Consider the following 13,265-nt stretch of genomic DNA (forward strand, 5'->3'; position numbering starts at 1 on the left):
TCCTTTGATACTACTTCCTTTCTGTGGCAACTCCAGTTTCATTTGATGTGGATTTTGTTCCTTCTTAGGCTCTTACCTGAAATTTTCTGCAGGTTTACCGTCTTCATGGGGTTGTTGTCTAGATCACAGGATTGCTACAAGAATGAAATGAGAAAATGTGTGTGTAGCACTTGGCACACAGCCAGGAGTGCTCAGTAAATGGTAGCTGCCCTTGTTCTTGCTGCTGCTGTGAGAGAGGGTGTATGATCTGGATAAAGCCGAAAGACAGATCCCTAGGACATGAGGCCAGTAGAAAGCGGGTTTGGAGCTGTTCCTCTTCCCCATTTTATATCTGAAAGTCCCCAAAGTATAGGCTACTCCACAGGCTGTGCTGCCCTCTTCAGGGTCCCAAACAGCCCGGGAAGGCTTTGCTCCTGGGGTCTGAGTGGTGGTGTTTCCCATCTTGGTCTTGTGAGATGACTAACTGATGGAAATTACTTGGCCAATATAAAATAGAAATGCTTATAAATGTTAATAAATAGAAGTAAATGATCACGGTGGAAGACGTAAAATCATTTTAATAATAAGACATGTTGGCTCTGTTCAAATACTGCTTTCCTGTGCTTTGGAGTGGTCTTTCATATAGAAAGTTTGCTGAACCAAACCGTATGAATTTTGCACTTAAGGATATGAGGATATTGCTTCATGGGGGAGAGGTCCAGCTGAGTCTCTTAGCCTGTAAAACAGAGAATTGACCCCATTGGCTTGACCTCTAGGGGTGGGGGCGGGCGGTGTCTTACAGGTCATGAAGACATATCACATGTACAATGCCGACAGCATCAGTGCTCAGAGCAAGCTAAAGGAGGCGGAGAAGCAGGAGGAGAAGCAAATTGGAAAATCCGTCAAGCAGGAGGACCGGCAGACCCCACGCTCCCCTGACTCCACATCCAACGTCCGCATTGAGGAGAAGCATGTCCGGAGGAGCTCAGTGAAGAAGATCGAGAAGATGAAGGAGAAGGTGTGTAGGCTCTGGCAACTGTAGGGGCTGGGGAGGAACACTCTGGAAGTCAGGACTGATAGGAATTTTCCAGTAAACCCTGTGGAGAGCAAAACAAGGAAGCTCTGGGTTCCTTTAGTGCCTAATGACCTTGCTGTCTGCCCTGGAAGAAATCCTAGGTATTGGAAGAACTTGGGCATCTGTAGCAGACAAACAAGAAACAGTAGTTGCCTTTCCTAAGCCTGGGAGGGGAACCGTAGGGTTTGGCTTCAGATGTCAGGTGTTCAGAGGCAGATATAGTGACACCTCCTTCAGGGTCGCGGTGTAAGGATGGAGAATGGAATTTACAGATAGAACCAAAGTGGGACACGCATCTAAAGTAGGGAGCCTCATTAACCTTTCTTGGATTGATCTACATTATGCCCTTGAATCTCATTAAACAGAATTAGTACCCAATTTAAGGCAGATGCGCATAGGGAGTAGCAGCACAATTGTGGTTCTCGAATGTACTGTACTTTCATCTTTTAGAGAACAATCTCCCCTCTTTAAAAAAGAAAAAAAAAGTAAAATTGAACTTTTGTTTCCTTTTCAGCGCCAAGCCAAGTATACAGAGAATAAGCTGAAGGCCATTAAAGCCCGGAATGAGTACTTACTGGCTTTGGAAGCAACCAATGCATCTGTCTTCAAGTACTACATCCACGACCTGTCTGACCTTATTGATGTAAGTGCTTAAAGCCAAGGGTACAAGGGCACCTCTTTCCTGGATTCGAAGATCTGGTCAGGAGTCCCCCAGTTCTGTTACTCAGGCATCTTAAAGCATTTTGAGAACAATTATGAAGATGGTAGCCATGATCCCTCAGGGGCTTGCCATGTACCAGGTACCAGGTAAAGCACTTCATAATTTTTCTCATTCAGTCCTCACTGGAATCCTGGGAGGAAGGCATTATTACCTCCACTGTTACAGATTAAAGTTCAGAGAGTTTAGATGACTTACCCAGAGTCAGCTAATCAGTGACAGAGGGAAAATTGGTACCTAGGTCTGATTTCTAAACCCAGGCTCACAACTACTGTGCACTTCTGTCTCCTAGGAAATATTCCCTTAGATCAGGTACTTGCCCATAGAAGTGAGTGACAAGGGCTAAAGTGTTAGAATGTCATACCTTATATTTATATAGCACTTAATATTTCTCAATATTATCTCATTTGGTTGTCTTGTCACCCTTTGGGATCAATATTACTATCTCCAATTTGTAGATAAGGCATCTAGGTCGGGGTCAAAAGGGTTCCTGCCCAAAGTTAAACTGCAAATTAGAGTCCTGGTCCGGAAGGTATCCAGATGCCTCTGACATGTGACCCATACTTCTCGCTGTGGCACAAATATGATGAGAGAAGCAGGATATGAGGCTCATGTGTTTTGCATGGGGCAGGCACAAGGGATAAGGGTTTTGTCTTTGGCCTTATGGGTCAACCTTGGCCTTGTTTCTCCTGCTGCTTCTCCTCACACCTTATAGTTAAGTCTTGCAATCGATCTCACCTGCAAACTCCAGTCTGGCCCAGTTCTGAGCCAGCCCTGACTGGCCTGGAGCCAGCCAACTCAGCATAAGCATCCCAGTTTCCAGGGCTTCAGGCAGACCCTGGCCAGTCTCCTCTCGAGGCCTGATATTTGCCTCTGGCTGTCAGCAAGGAGCAGCTGGGTTTTGCAAGCCTCTGGCCAGACCTCACATACTTGCCTGTCTACCTTGGTTTCTCCGCGAATGAACCTGCCACACTTCACAATGTCATGTGTGGTTCTGGTCTAAGATTCACCATTGTGTAACTAGCTAGGTGATCTGGGGCTTGTCGTGGAACTGGTTTGGAACTCTGCTTTGTCTCCCCTCCACCCTCTGGCAAACTGAAGAATTGGGCTACATCATTGGGTACTTAAATCTGGCCTCACATTGGAGCTGCTTGGGGAAAGTTTCTAAAATACAGATTTATGTCTCCCTTCAGCCAAGGCTTTTTGAGTCAGTAGATTTCAGCCCCTTAATGCCCTGGGTGTCATTGTCTTGCTGGGGAAGTGGAGCCCTGATCCCTGTTCAGGCCCTGCTTTGTTCTCTCTGCTTGTTGATGCCAATCTGAACACTGTCCTTCAGTGGAGGTCAGGACCCTAGACAGGATCCTTTCTCCTCCTCACTGTTGGGAGAGAGGCATGTTCTCAGCGTGAGGAAGAGAATCACTTCTTTCTTGTGCTCAATTTCTGCTATTTATCTCACATTCGATTAAAAAAATCAGCCTGGGTGGTCCGCCACACCTCTGCTACTGGTTTGTCCTTTTCTCTTTCTTTTGCCCCCAGGGTAGCTTTCATTCCCCTTTCACCAAAACCCTGACCTCAGGGGACGAGAGGGGCTACTGCTAAGTCAGGCACAGTCCACAGAGCCTCCGTCAAATGTGAGTGGGTATTTTAAAATCAGTCCAAGAAGCAAGCTATTTTACTTCTTATTCTCATCATTTAAAAAAAAAGAAGTTTGTTAAGAGCCTGTCTTCACAGGATGCTGTGTGAGGTGCCATGAAAAAGCAGTCTGCCAGCCTCCGTGGTGCTCAGCCAGGGCATGGGTCTAGGTCACTATGAGCAAGTCCAGGCTGGTAGCATTCCAGGCCACATGGGTAGTAAAGTTGCTCTTGTTTTATTTTGTTTGTTTGTTGTTTGTGTTTTTCCTGAGGTGAAATTAATTACTCTTTTTTTATAAAAGCTTACATTATTCTGCTCTACAAATGTTCATTAAGTATTACTTGGGATGAAGATATGTGCTCATCAGCATCAGGGGTACAAAAAGAATAAAGTAGTTCTTACCCTAGAAGTATTCACAGACATACAGACAAATCATTTCTATGTAACTGGCTAATTGCAGCACCAGGGCTAAGCACAGGAGGCCCTAGGACAGTGTTTTTTCAAACTGTAGGTCATGATCCATTAGAGGAGTCATGAAATAATTTTTATGGGTTTGATTTATTTATTTTTTTAATGAATAAACTATACTAGGGTAGAATAGACTAGAACAGAATGGGAACAAAAATATCAGGGTGCATCATACTAGTAAGGTTAAGTTTTATTCGGTGAAACTATTGTGTTGGGGTGTGTGTGTGTGTATGTGTGTGAGAGAGAGAGAGAGAGAGACAATATAAGATGTATTTCTTACTGTAAGTTGGAGGTCAAAAATGTTTGAGAGCCACTGCACTAAGAACAAAGGAATGTCTTTTAGTCTCTATAAGCTCCATGAGGGCAGGATCCAAGTCTCCTCTTTACCTTAATACATACATACATACATACATAAGTATAGGGCTTACTGCATAGCTGAGCACATAATCTGTTTATTGAAGGAAGAAAAGAATAGAAGGAGGAAGAAGATGATTTCCTAAGCCAAGATTTTTTTCCTTTTTATGCCTTTCAACACTGTTCTCATTGAGATCTAATTTGCATACAGTGACTGAACTTAAGTGTTAAATTGCAAATTGTGGAGTATCCTATACCCTTGTAACTTACATCTCTATCAAGATGTAGAATATTTCGATCACCTCAGAAAGTTCCTCTTTTCTCTTCCCAATCAATCCCACACCCTGAGGCGACCACTGTTCTGATTTCTTTCACTGTGAATTAGTTTTGCCTGTTGTAGAACTTCACAAAGATGGGATTTTTATATAGTATATATGTTTTTATATCTGGTTTCATTTGCCCAGCATGATGTTTTTGAGCTGCATCCATGTTATTACATGTATCAGTTAGTTCCTTGCTTTTTCTTGCCGATCTGTTGCCATAAAAATGGCCAAAAGGACGCTTTGGCCATGAACCAACAGTTAGAGCAGGAGTGAGTGGGGATCCCGGGTCCCTTGGCATTCTGATCTCGACAGTATCCAGAACTTGCTTTAAGATGTGGGATGAATCTTGTGCCAGTCCATTGCCATCTGTTACGGACACCATTCTGCCTCCTTCCTGCGGTGTCGAAGCTCAGTGTGTGCAAAGGCATCGAGGATAAGTGAAAGAAGTGATTTTTGTCGATGTCAGTCCATTGACACAAGGACTAGCCCTTGACTTCTTTTTATTATATAGTATAAGATTTAATCTCAGACTGTAGGAATCTACATGAGGCATCTGACACACACCAGGAAAACCTTGACTTCAGACCAAAAAGATATTCAGAAGTGACTTGAGATAGTCTAAGAACCACAGGCTCCTTGGAATGTGCTTCTCTCCCCCAGGAGCAGATGGAGGAATGAAGAACCGGGCATTGTCCTCATGGAGCGTTGTGAGTGCTGTGTGCGTGGGCAGAGAATCTGTGACACCATGTGCACCCAAGTCAGACAGGAGGGAACCCAGCTTTCTCAATAGGACATTTTATTAAGGGCAATTATTTCTTGCTTCCGTAGAAGTTTGAAGTGGGTGTTTCCTTTCTAGGCCTTCTCTAGAGTCTCTGGGTGAGACTATCAGCTGGTAAAGGGTTAATGAGCTGTCAGTTCAAGTCATCACACATCTGGAAGGGCTATCATTAAGTTCTTATAAAAATTTGATTTCCCCTGAGAGAGTTTTCATCAAACATTTATATAACCCAGAAATGGCCAGGGGAGCCCTGCATGGCCACAGAACTCATCAGAAGCCATGGAAAGCATACTTTGTCCCCATTGTGAGCAAAATAATGTGCTGCCTCTACTCACTGGGATTCTACCGGGAACAGGGATGAAATATTCAAATCCTGCTTACCTAACCTTGCGAGAAGTTGCTTCTTTGTTGAAGCCTCAGTTTCTGGCTCTTGCCCTTTCAGATATGTGGATAGCCAAGACTCTGGAAAACCTATTCCGAATCTCCCTGGTTGGCTGGAGGCATAGAGGAGCCTGAGGGCACATTGTGAGTCAGACCCCCATGCGCTGACACAGAGAAGCTACAGAGCAGTTATATAATAGAGACAGTGGACTGGCCCAGGAAAGTTCCATGTCTTCCGAAGGCCATCCAGACTAAGTAAAACAAAAGGCTTCAGGGGCCGCATCTGCCCACTTGACTTAGATCAGTATTCAGCCTAAGTAGATTATTTCCTGGGAGGCTAGAATCTGTATTCCTGGCATCAATCAATCAACTGATGTTTATTAAATGCCTACTATGAGCAAGGCCTAATGGTGAGGGATGCAAAGAAGGAACAAGACACTGGCCAAGCCCTCTTGCCTTCTGTTGGGGTGATGTGAAATGGCGAGTCACAGAATGAGGGAATGTCATTCTGTGTCACATGAGGGCTGCAGAAGAATGTTGTTCTGAGTGGAGGCCAAGGTCAATATATGCCAGAGTTGCAGGGCTGGCTGGCTTCCTAGGGGCTGAGAATTTGATTTGGATCTTGAAGATTGGGTCAGTTCCCAGGTGAAAGGAGTAAGAAATATTTTAGGAGGAGAGAATGCTGGGAGCTGAAAGTGGATTTGGAGATATTCGTGATTGGTGTTTGTTTAAGTGTCTGCATGGTGCCAGATATGTTTAAATGTGTATCAGCCACACAACAACCTCTGAGGCTGGCGCTATCCCCATGTGGGGCTCAGAAAGGTTAAGTAGCTTGCTTACAGTCATACAGCTGATTTGAGGCCTATGGTTTTCTAATACTTGACCCTGAGCAAAGTATGTCATTGGATTAGAACAGAAGAGTCTAAAGAAGAAAATAGAGGGAGATGATGTTAGATGGTCAGACTGAAGACAACTTACACTTTGTTCTGGCTATTGACCTTGCTTAACTTCACTGAGCCTCAGCTTTCTAGTCTGGAAAATTAAAATAATACCAACCTCACTGGAGTTACTATGCAGATTAAAATGTAGAATGTACATAAAGCTCTTAGCACACTGGCACATAATAAGCACACTTAGTAAATGGAGGCATTTAAAAAAATTTATTTATTTTTAAATATTTATTTGCTTTTAAATTATTTTTAATTTTATTTATTTTTTGGCTGTGTTGGGTCTTCATTGCTGCACACGGGCTTTCTCTAGTTGTGGCAAGAGGGGGCTACTCTTCATTGCGGTGCATGGGCTTCTCATTGCGGTGGCTTCTCTTGTTGCAGAGCGTGGGCTCTAGGTGCACGGGCTTCAGTAGTTGCAGCACGTGGGCTCAGTAGTTGTGGCTCATGGGCTTAGTTGCTCTGCGGCATGTGGGATCTTCCCGGCCCAGGGATCGAACCCGTGTCCCCTGCATTGGCAGGCAGATTCTTAACCACTGTGCCACCAGGGAAGTCCCTGGAGGCATTTTTAAATTTCCCAACTGAGGAAGGTGGACGGTACTTTGGAAAAAAAATGAGAGCTATTATAGGTTCTTCAGCAGGGAGTAGGCGTAACAAAAGCCATATTTGAGGACAGTGAAGCAAACAGCACTGTAAGATGATAAGAGTATGAATTAGGGTAGAGGGAGTGAGAATGGAGAGGAAAGGAGAATTACCAAAAATATGTAAAGGTTACGAAGACTGCCTCCCCCTAATTCTCTTCTGCACTGAAAAGCTCCCCCCACCCCCACGTACCTGCTCAGCCCTGTGGGCAGCGTTACTTCCGTTCCTCAGACTTACAGGCATGGAGTTCATCATCAGGGTCTACACAGAGCTAGTCAGGAAGGTTTACAGGTTCAAGGGAAGCTTGGCTAGACCAGCAGCATCTCCCAGAGGAGGAAGTGCCCCTGCACGTGCAGCCTCCCAATCAGCCGCTTTTGTCTTGCTTCCCTCCCAACTGAATTTAATGTCTTTCCATCCTCCGCCTCTAGTTAAGCTGTAAATGCTGTTCTTCCGCACAGCCAGGCACCTGCCAGGGCCCACTGGCACTGAATCCAGAGCCCAGCCCGACAGGCACTCTGTCACGGAGCTTCTTGTTAGATGCTGGGAGGAGGAGGCACATCACATGCTTTTTCTTCCCCAGTAGTGGCTGGCCCCAGTGTGATCATGAAGAGGGGGAAAGGCTGGGGGAAGAGTTAAGTTAATGCCTGCTTATGGAATGAAATGGCAATCAGGCAGATGGTCTTACTCTCTCCATGGATTCTTCTCTGATATTTCTTCTCAAGTTCTGGATCTCAAAGCTGTTTAAGCAATAGAGGGGATAAAAGATGGCCAAGGAATTTGGATCTCTGGGTCCTTTGGGAGGGATGGGGAATATTGTCATAGAGTTACAGAATGCCATTGCTGAAGAGGGCCTCGGGGATTATATTTAGTCCAAGTATTTTCAGACTTTTTCTCTAGCAGAAGACTTCTTTCTCAAACCTAGGCCTTACATAGAATCCCAATATATTAAATAGAAAAAAAGAGCAGAGCTGGTTTGGTTGAAGCAGGGGTAGGAGACTCCAAGTCCTGCTAGTTGGGCTGCCCTGTTACCCCCTTCTCAAGGGCAGCCTGAGCACAGAACCATAGAGCTCTGGGCTACAGCTCGAAAACCACTGACCTGGCCAAATCTGTTCATTTTACAGTTGAGGAAACGGGTTCAGAGATGGGGAGTGGCTTTTCCAAGGTTGCTTGACTTCCAGTGTTTTTTTTATACTATTGCCTCTTTCATAGCACTTTTTTTTTCCATGTTACTTCAATCAGAATCCTTTAGATGATGTGAATTTTCCCAGTAAGGCTTATGTTTAGAAATTTTTGATCTCATAAATGCTGTCAAGCAGGAGCTTTAGTACAGAAATCCTAATCTACAAGTAAGGCCTGTCCTAAAATGTTGGGAGTTTGCCGGAGGCGGGGGTTGATGACCAGTAGGGTCAGCGCCCCGCCCCCCCCAGCCCACCCACACACACACACACACACACACACACATTCGTTTCTTCTCTCACCTGGAGTTCTCTTGCACCACCTCTGATTTCTGAACCTGAATGCTGAAATGGCCTGGCTTGATTGGTATATGGTGACTAAATCACAGTAACCCTGAGAGAGTGGCAGGCTATATTTTTATTGTTGAATTGTGCTACAGTGGTATCCCCAGAGGAACCTGAAAATAGAAGAATATTCTCCTTAACTCCCAACTCTTTTATGTTTACTGAAGAGCATGATTACATAATTTCATTTTGTCCCAATGAGTCCTCTTCATTCCACCCACTTCACAGTCCTCTAAGGAGTCCTCCATATCGAACTAGGAGTCAAGAACTGAGAAATATCACCCGGATCGTGGAGGGTCACCCCTCTTCCGGCTGCACAGCTAGTCTTGTTGACAGGGTCAGATCTGCCCTGGGGGCCACCCTCCCCCTCCGCCAAGCCCTGTGGCTGTCCATGGTTTGCTCACGTGCCTTCTCCGTTCCACAGCAGTGCTGTGACTTAGGCTACCACGCCAGCCTGAACCGCGCGCTACGCACCTTCCTTTCCGCTGAGTTGAATCTGGAGCAGTCAAAGCACGAGGGTCTGGACGCCATCGAGAATGCTGTGGAAAACCTCGATGCCACCAGTGACAAGCAGCGCCTCATGGAGATGTACAACAATGTCTTCTGTCCACCTATGAAGTTTGAGTTCCAGCCGCACATGGGGGACATGGTGAGACCCTCTTCCCACCCACACATCCCCAAGGGGCTTGAGCTCACTTGTGTCTAGATTTACTGCCCTCAAGCCATGTTATTCTGGGGAAGGCGAGGCCTGGGGCTGGCTTCATGTCCGGTGGGTGAAGCCCATTCCAGCCATTCAGCAAACAGCTCCTGGGTGCCTGCTGTCCACTAGGCTTGACCGTAGACATTGGGGATTGGAGCCCTCAGGGAGCTTACAGTCAACTGAGTTGAGAGTTAGAAATATGCACAGGGAGGGGCACCCAGAGGGGCCAGCAGGCTCAGGGGAGGTGAAAAACAGCCAGCGTGTTCTAAAAGCTACTAACAGTTCAGTATGGCAAAAGGGAAAGAGAGAGGTGGAGGCCTCCAAGTGGTGAGGCTGGAAGAAGTGAGAGCTGAGATGGGGCCAGATACTAAAGGCTTCTGATGGGGATGGAGGGCTAAGCAGGGTGATGACGTGATCTTTTGTCACTCAGCAGAGTTCTGAAGGATCAAATTTTCTTGGGTTTAGAAGATTGTGATAAAAGGTATAGTTTTGCCTGGGTATTGAACAAAAAAAAGAATGGGTACCTACAGAAAGGACAGGAGCCAAGATGTCAACCCTAAGAATGGGTATCCAGGCAGCAGTGCATGAACATGGGGGCCCTGTTTATGACTTTTCACCTCCGATGACTAAAACAAGAAAGGCCTAAATAAACTGAAGTGAGAGGAGTGAGAAGCTCTTTGGTTTTCACTACTGTGAATCTTGTGGTTTCTCTTCTGGTGGTTGTACATACACATCAAAGTGAATCTTATTGCTGGGGTAGGAGCCACCATTTGACCTGTGGGTTAAATCAGCAGGAGGATGTATAGGCTTACATAATAGAAAAGCTCAAGATGGATCTTCAGGCATGGTTGGGTTTAGGAGTGGGAATTTTATCAAGACTTAGTTTTTCTTTTTCTGCTTCACATCCTGTGTGTTGGCTCTATTCTGAAATAGGCTTTTATCCCTTGGGGGCAAGGTGACTATATTTCCAGCGTTATCTCCTTGTAGATTGAAATCCAGCAGAAAGAGTGTCTGCTTCCCTCCTAGAAGCCCCCACAAAAGTCTCATTGTGTCTCCTTGGTCCTGATTGGGTGCCGTGCTTATCCCTGAGCCAGTCACTGTGGCTGGTATCTGCAGTCGGCTGATTGGCTTATGCGGAGGTCACACACTGCATCCCCAAGTTGGGGAGAGCCCCATCCAAAGCACATGGCCTGAGTTGTGAGTGGAATGTTCCCCGCAAAGGACAGTCAGGCCAAAGTTACCAGAAGAAGGAGGAATGAATGCTGGGTGACGGAAAAACAACAATGCCCTTTCAACAAGGGAGTGGTGCTTCCGTTAAGATTAGCATCCAGATGCTTTTTAGAAAACCCTCCTCCAGAATGACAACTGTTATACTGTAACCAGCGCATTTGCTGTCATCAATAGGCCACCATGGAGAGTGGGACATTTCTATCCTAAAGACAAAAATATCAAGATGATTTCTTTCCTCCTCTCCTTCTTGGGGAAAACCAGACCATTTACAGTTTGTTTCCATTGCTGTGGCTTAGGAAATGTCAGCATCTGAACAGATGGGGAAGTGAGATGGCAGCATGTGCAATTAGAATACGGGGGTGTATTGGTGTGTCACCAAGCCCCAGGAAGCCCCATTCCTCACCTGCCCTGGCTTCTGGTCAAACTTGCCTTCCAAGTCCCTTTTCCAGCTGCCACAGAGATTCCTTCCCAAGAAGCAGTGGAACTTGGGGACCAGCTGAGTGGAGTGATACATTTTCTGGTGTTGACTGAGATGCCTTCTAAGCCAAACAGCTTGTCTCCATAAAGGGGGATTCCAAATGCTGGGTGCTCAGGCCCCCTCCTAGCCCTGTCAGAGCCTCATTTCCATCCTCCAGAGCACAGCTGGAATGCATTACCTTGCACCCCGATAGAGGACCACTGCCAAAGCATGCCTCAGCAGCCCTGCTGCTTCTTAAAGAAACTAGCGTAGAGGTGGTTTTTCCCTCCATGATTCCTCCCTGCTACGTCGAAGTTACTTTAAAATCAATAGTTCAGTCTTCTGCCTAGGGCCTCCCTTTGTGTGATATAGCTGATCAGTGGCTGGGCCAGGCAGGGGCCAGGGCCAGTCCTAGATCTTGCAAAGGTTTTGCATTCCAGCCTAGCCTTCGTGTGAGTGGAAAAGCAGCCATCTATCCCCAGTCAGTGAGGGCTGTCTGTAGACTGTGGAGGCAACAAGAGGGAGCTGCCTGGAAGTCCTTGAACTAGGGCCAAAGTTCGGATGGCATTTTGACCGGAAGCCCTGAAATTGGCCAAGGCCCGACACTGATTGGTGTTCTGGGGCACTCAGCACATGAATTGATGCCAAGCACTCTCAGATGTACGAGGAGGAGGTGCTTGGCTCTACCCTTGGTGCCCCCAGAGACTTGTGGGGCTCTGAATGCCTGACCAGTGACATCAGGCAGCCAGAGAGTTTCACTATTGGCACTAACCCATCCTGGCCACTGAGCTTTCTCCATTGTGTCTGCTTATCCAAGAGCCAGAATGAAGTCAGCTCTCCTCAGATCTGAGAGCTGGCTCAGGCCAGCCTCTCAGCTGGGGGAGGAGGTCAAGTCAGTTGAGAGCTTAAAAGCCAATGGAGGAAAAGGTCAAGTCCCAGCCCCCTCCATCTGAACAGAGGTTTTGTCTTTTCAAGCAAGAGAATGGTCTTGGGCATGTGAATGTGCCCACTCGTTGCTGGGGAACGAGGAGGCCAGTTCTATCCAGATGTCTCTTTGCAGACGAGAGGCTAAAGGACACGTGGTGGCAAGGTGACAGGAGCTGCCTCCACGTGGTCCTGCCTCCCAATCTGCCAGCCTTCTGTTCCTCATTGGTCATCCTGGGGACTGTGGGTGACCTCACGCCCATGCTATCGCCATGGGCCCATCAGGAGACAGTGGTTCAGCCACCCCCTCACACAGGGGGAAGCTTGTTGACAGCGATCCTTGGAGGAAGGGCAGACTTCTCTCCCACACAGATCTGGTGAAGATCTGGAATAAAACGATGGCTTTTTGAAAATGCCAAGTTCCACAAGATTCCGTGCCCTCTGGGGCCCTCTAGCAAAGCCCATGGACTTGTTCCTGGCTTCACGCTTTCTCTCACTGAGTCAGAGCTCTCATGCACGGCCCAGATTTATAAACACATGCTGGCTGCCAACAGCGGCATGTTAGCCTCCTGACCCACTTCTCTCCTGCTTTCACTCTGGTGTACAGCAGGGAATGAAGGAGGGGCCAGCGAGGTGGCCACTTGGACCTCTGGCAGGAAGTCCTCACTGTGCCAAAGCTTTGTGTATCTGGAGCTGGGCTGCCTAAGGCACTCTTCTCTGCCCTAACTCCAGCTTCCTTGGAGCCGCAGGCCCTGTATAGACCTGTCCCTGCCAAGCACCAGGCTGGAGGTGGGCTCCAAAGAGAGAGAGAGATCTTTCCAAACAGGTTCCATTGCTCATTCCTTTCTTGTGCTATTTGGTCCTGGAAGAGGTCTACACACTTTGGCTTTGGATTTTGTTTTAACATAGAATTTGTGAGCTTTACAGCTTGAATATAAGTAGTTTTATTAACAGTAATGGGACTCTGACAAAAGAACTGTGTCCCCTGCCTGACCTAGTATTGCTTTCTTTTGGCAGGCTTCCCAGCTCTGCGCCCAGCAGCCCGTCCAGAGTGAGCTGGTACAGAGATGCCAACAACTGCAGTCTCGCTTATCCACCCTGAAGATTGAGAACGAAGAGGTGAGACTCAGAACCACC

The 13,265-nt window shown here is 46.8% G+C and overlaps 1 protein-coding gene across 1 annotated transcript in view; it reads left to right on the forward strand.

The window, feature by feature from the left end:
* The window catches only part of SRGAP2 (SLIT-ROBO Rho GTPase activating protein 2), a 240,937-nt gene that overhangs the window by 164,038 nt on the left and 63,634 nt on the right, over positions 1-13,265 (forward strand). Inside the window, 4 exon segments of the mRNA XM_036848932.1 lie at positions 782-997; positions 1,569-1,697; positions 9,242-9,466; positions 13,146-13,247. Of these exon segments, the coding sequence (XP_036704827.1) occupies positions 782-997; positions 1,569-1,697; positions 9,242-9,466; positions 13,146-13,247 (672 nt within the window).

Source organism: Balaenoptera musculus, chromosome 1 (assembly GCF_009873245.2).
Source record: "Balaenoptera musculus isolate JJ_BM4_2016_0621 chromosome 1, mBalMus1.pri.v3, whole genome shotgun sequence".
Lineage (NCBI taxonomy): Eukaryota > Metazoa > Chordata > Mammalia > Artiodactyla > Balaenopteridae > Balaenoptera > Balaenoptera musculus.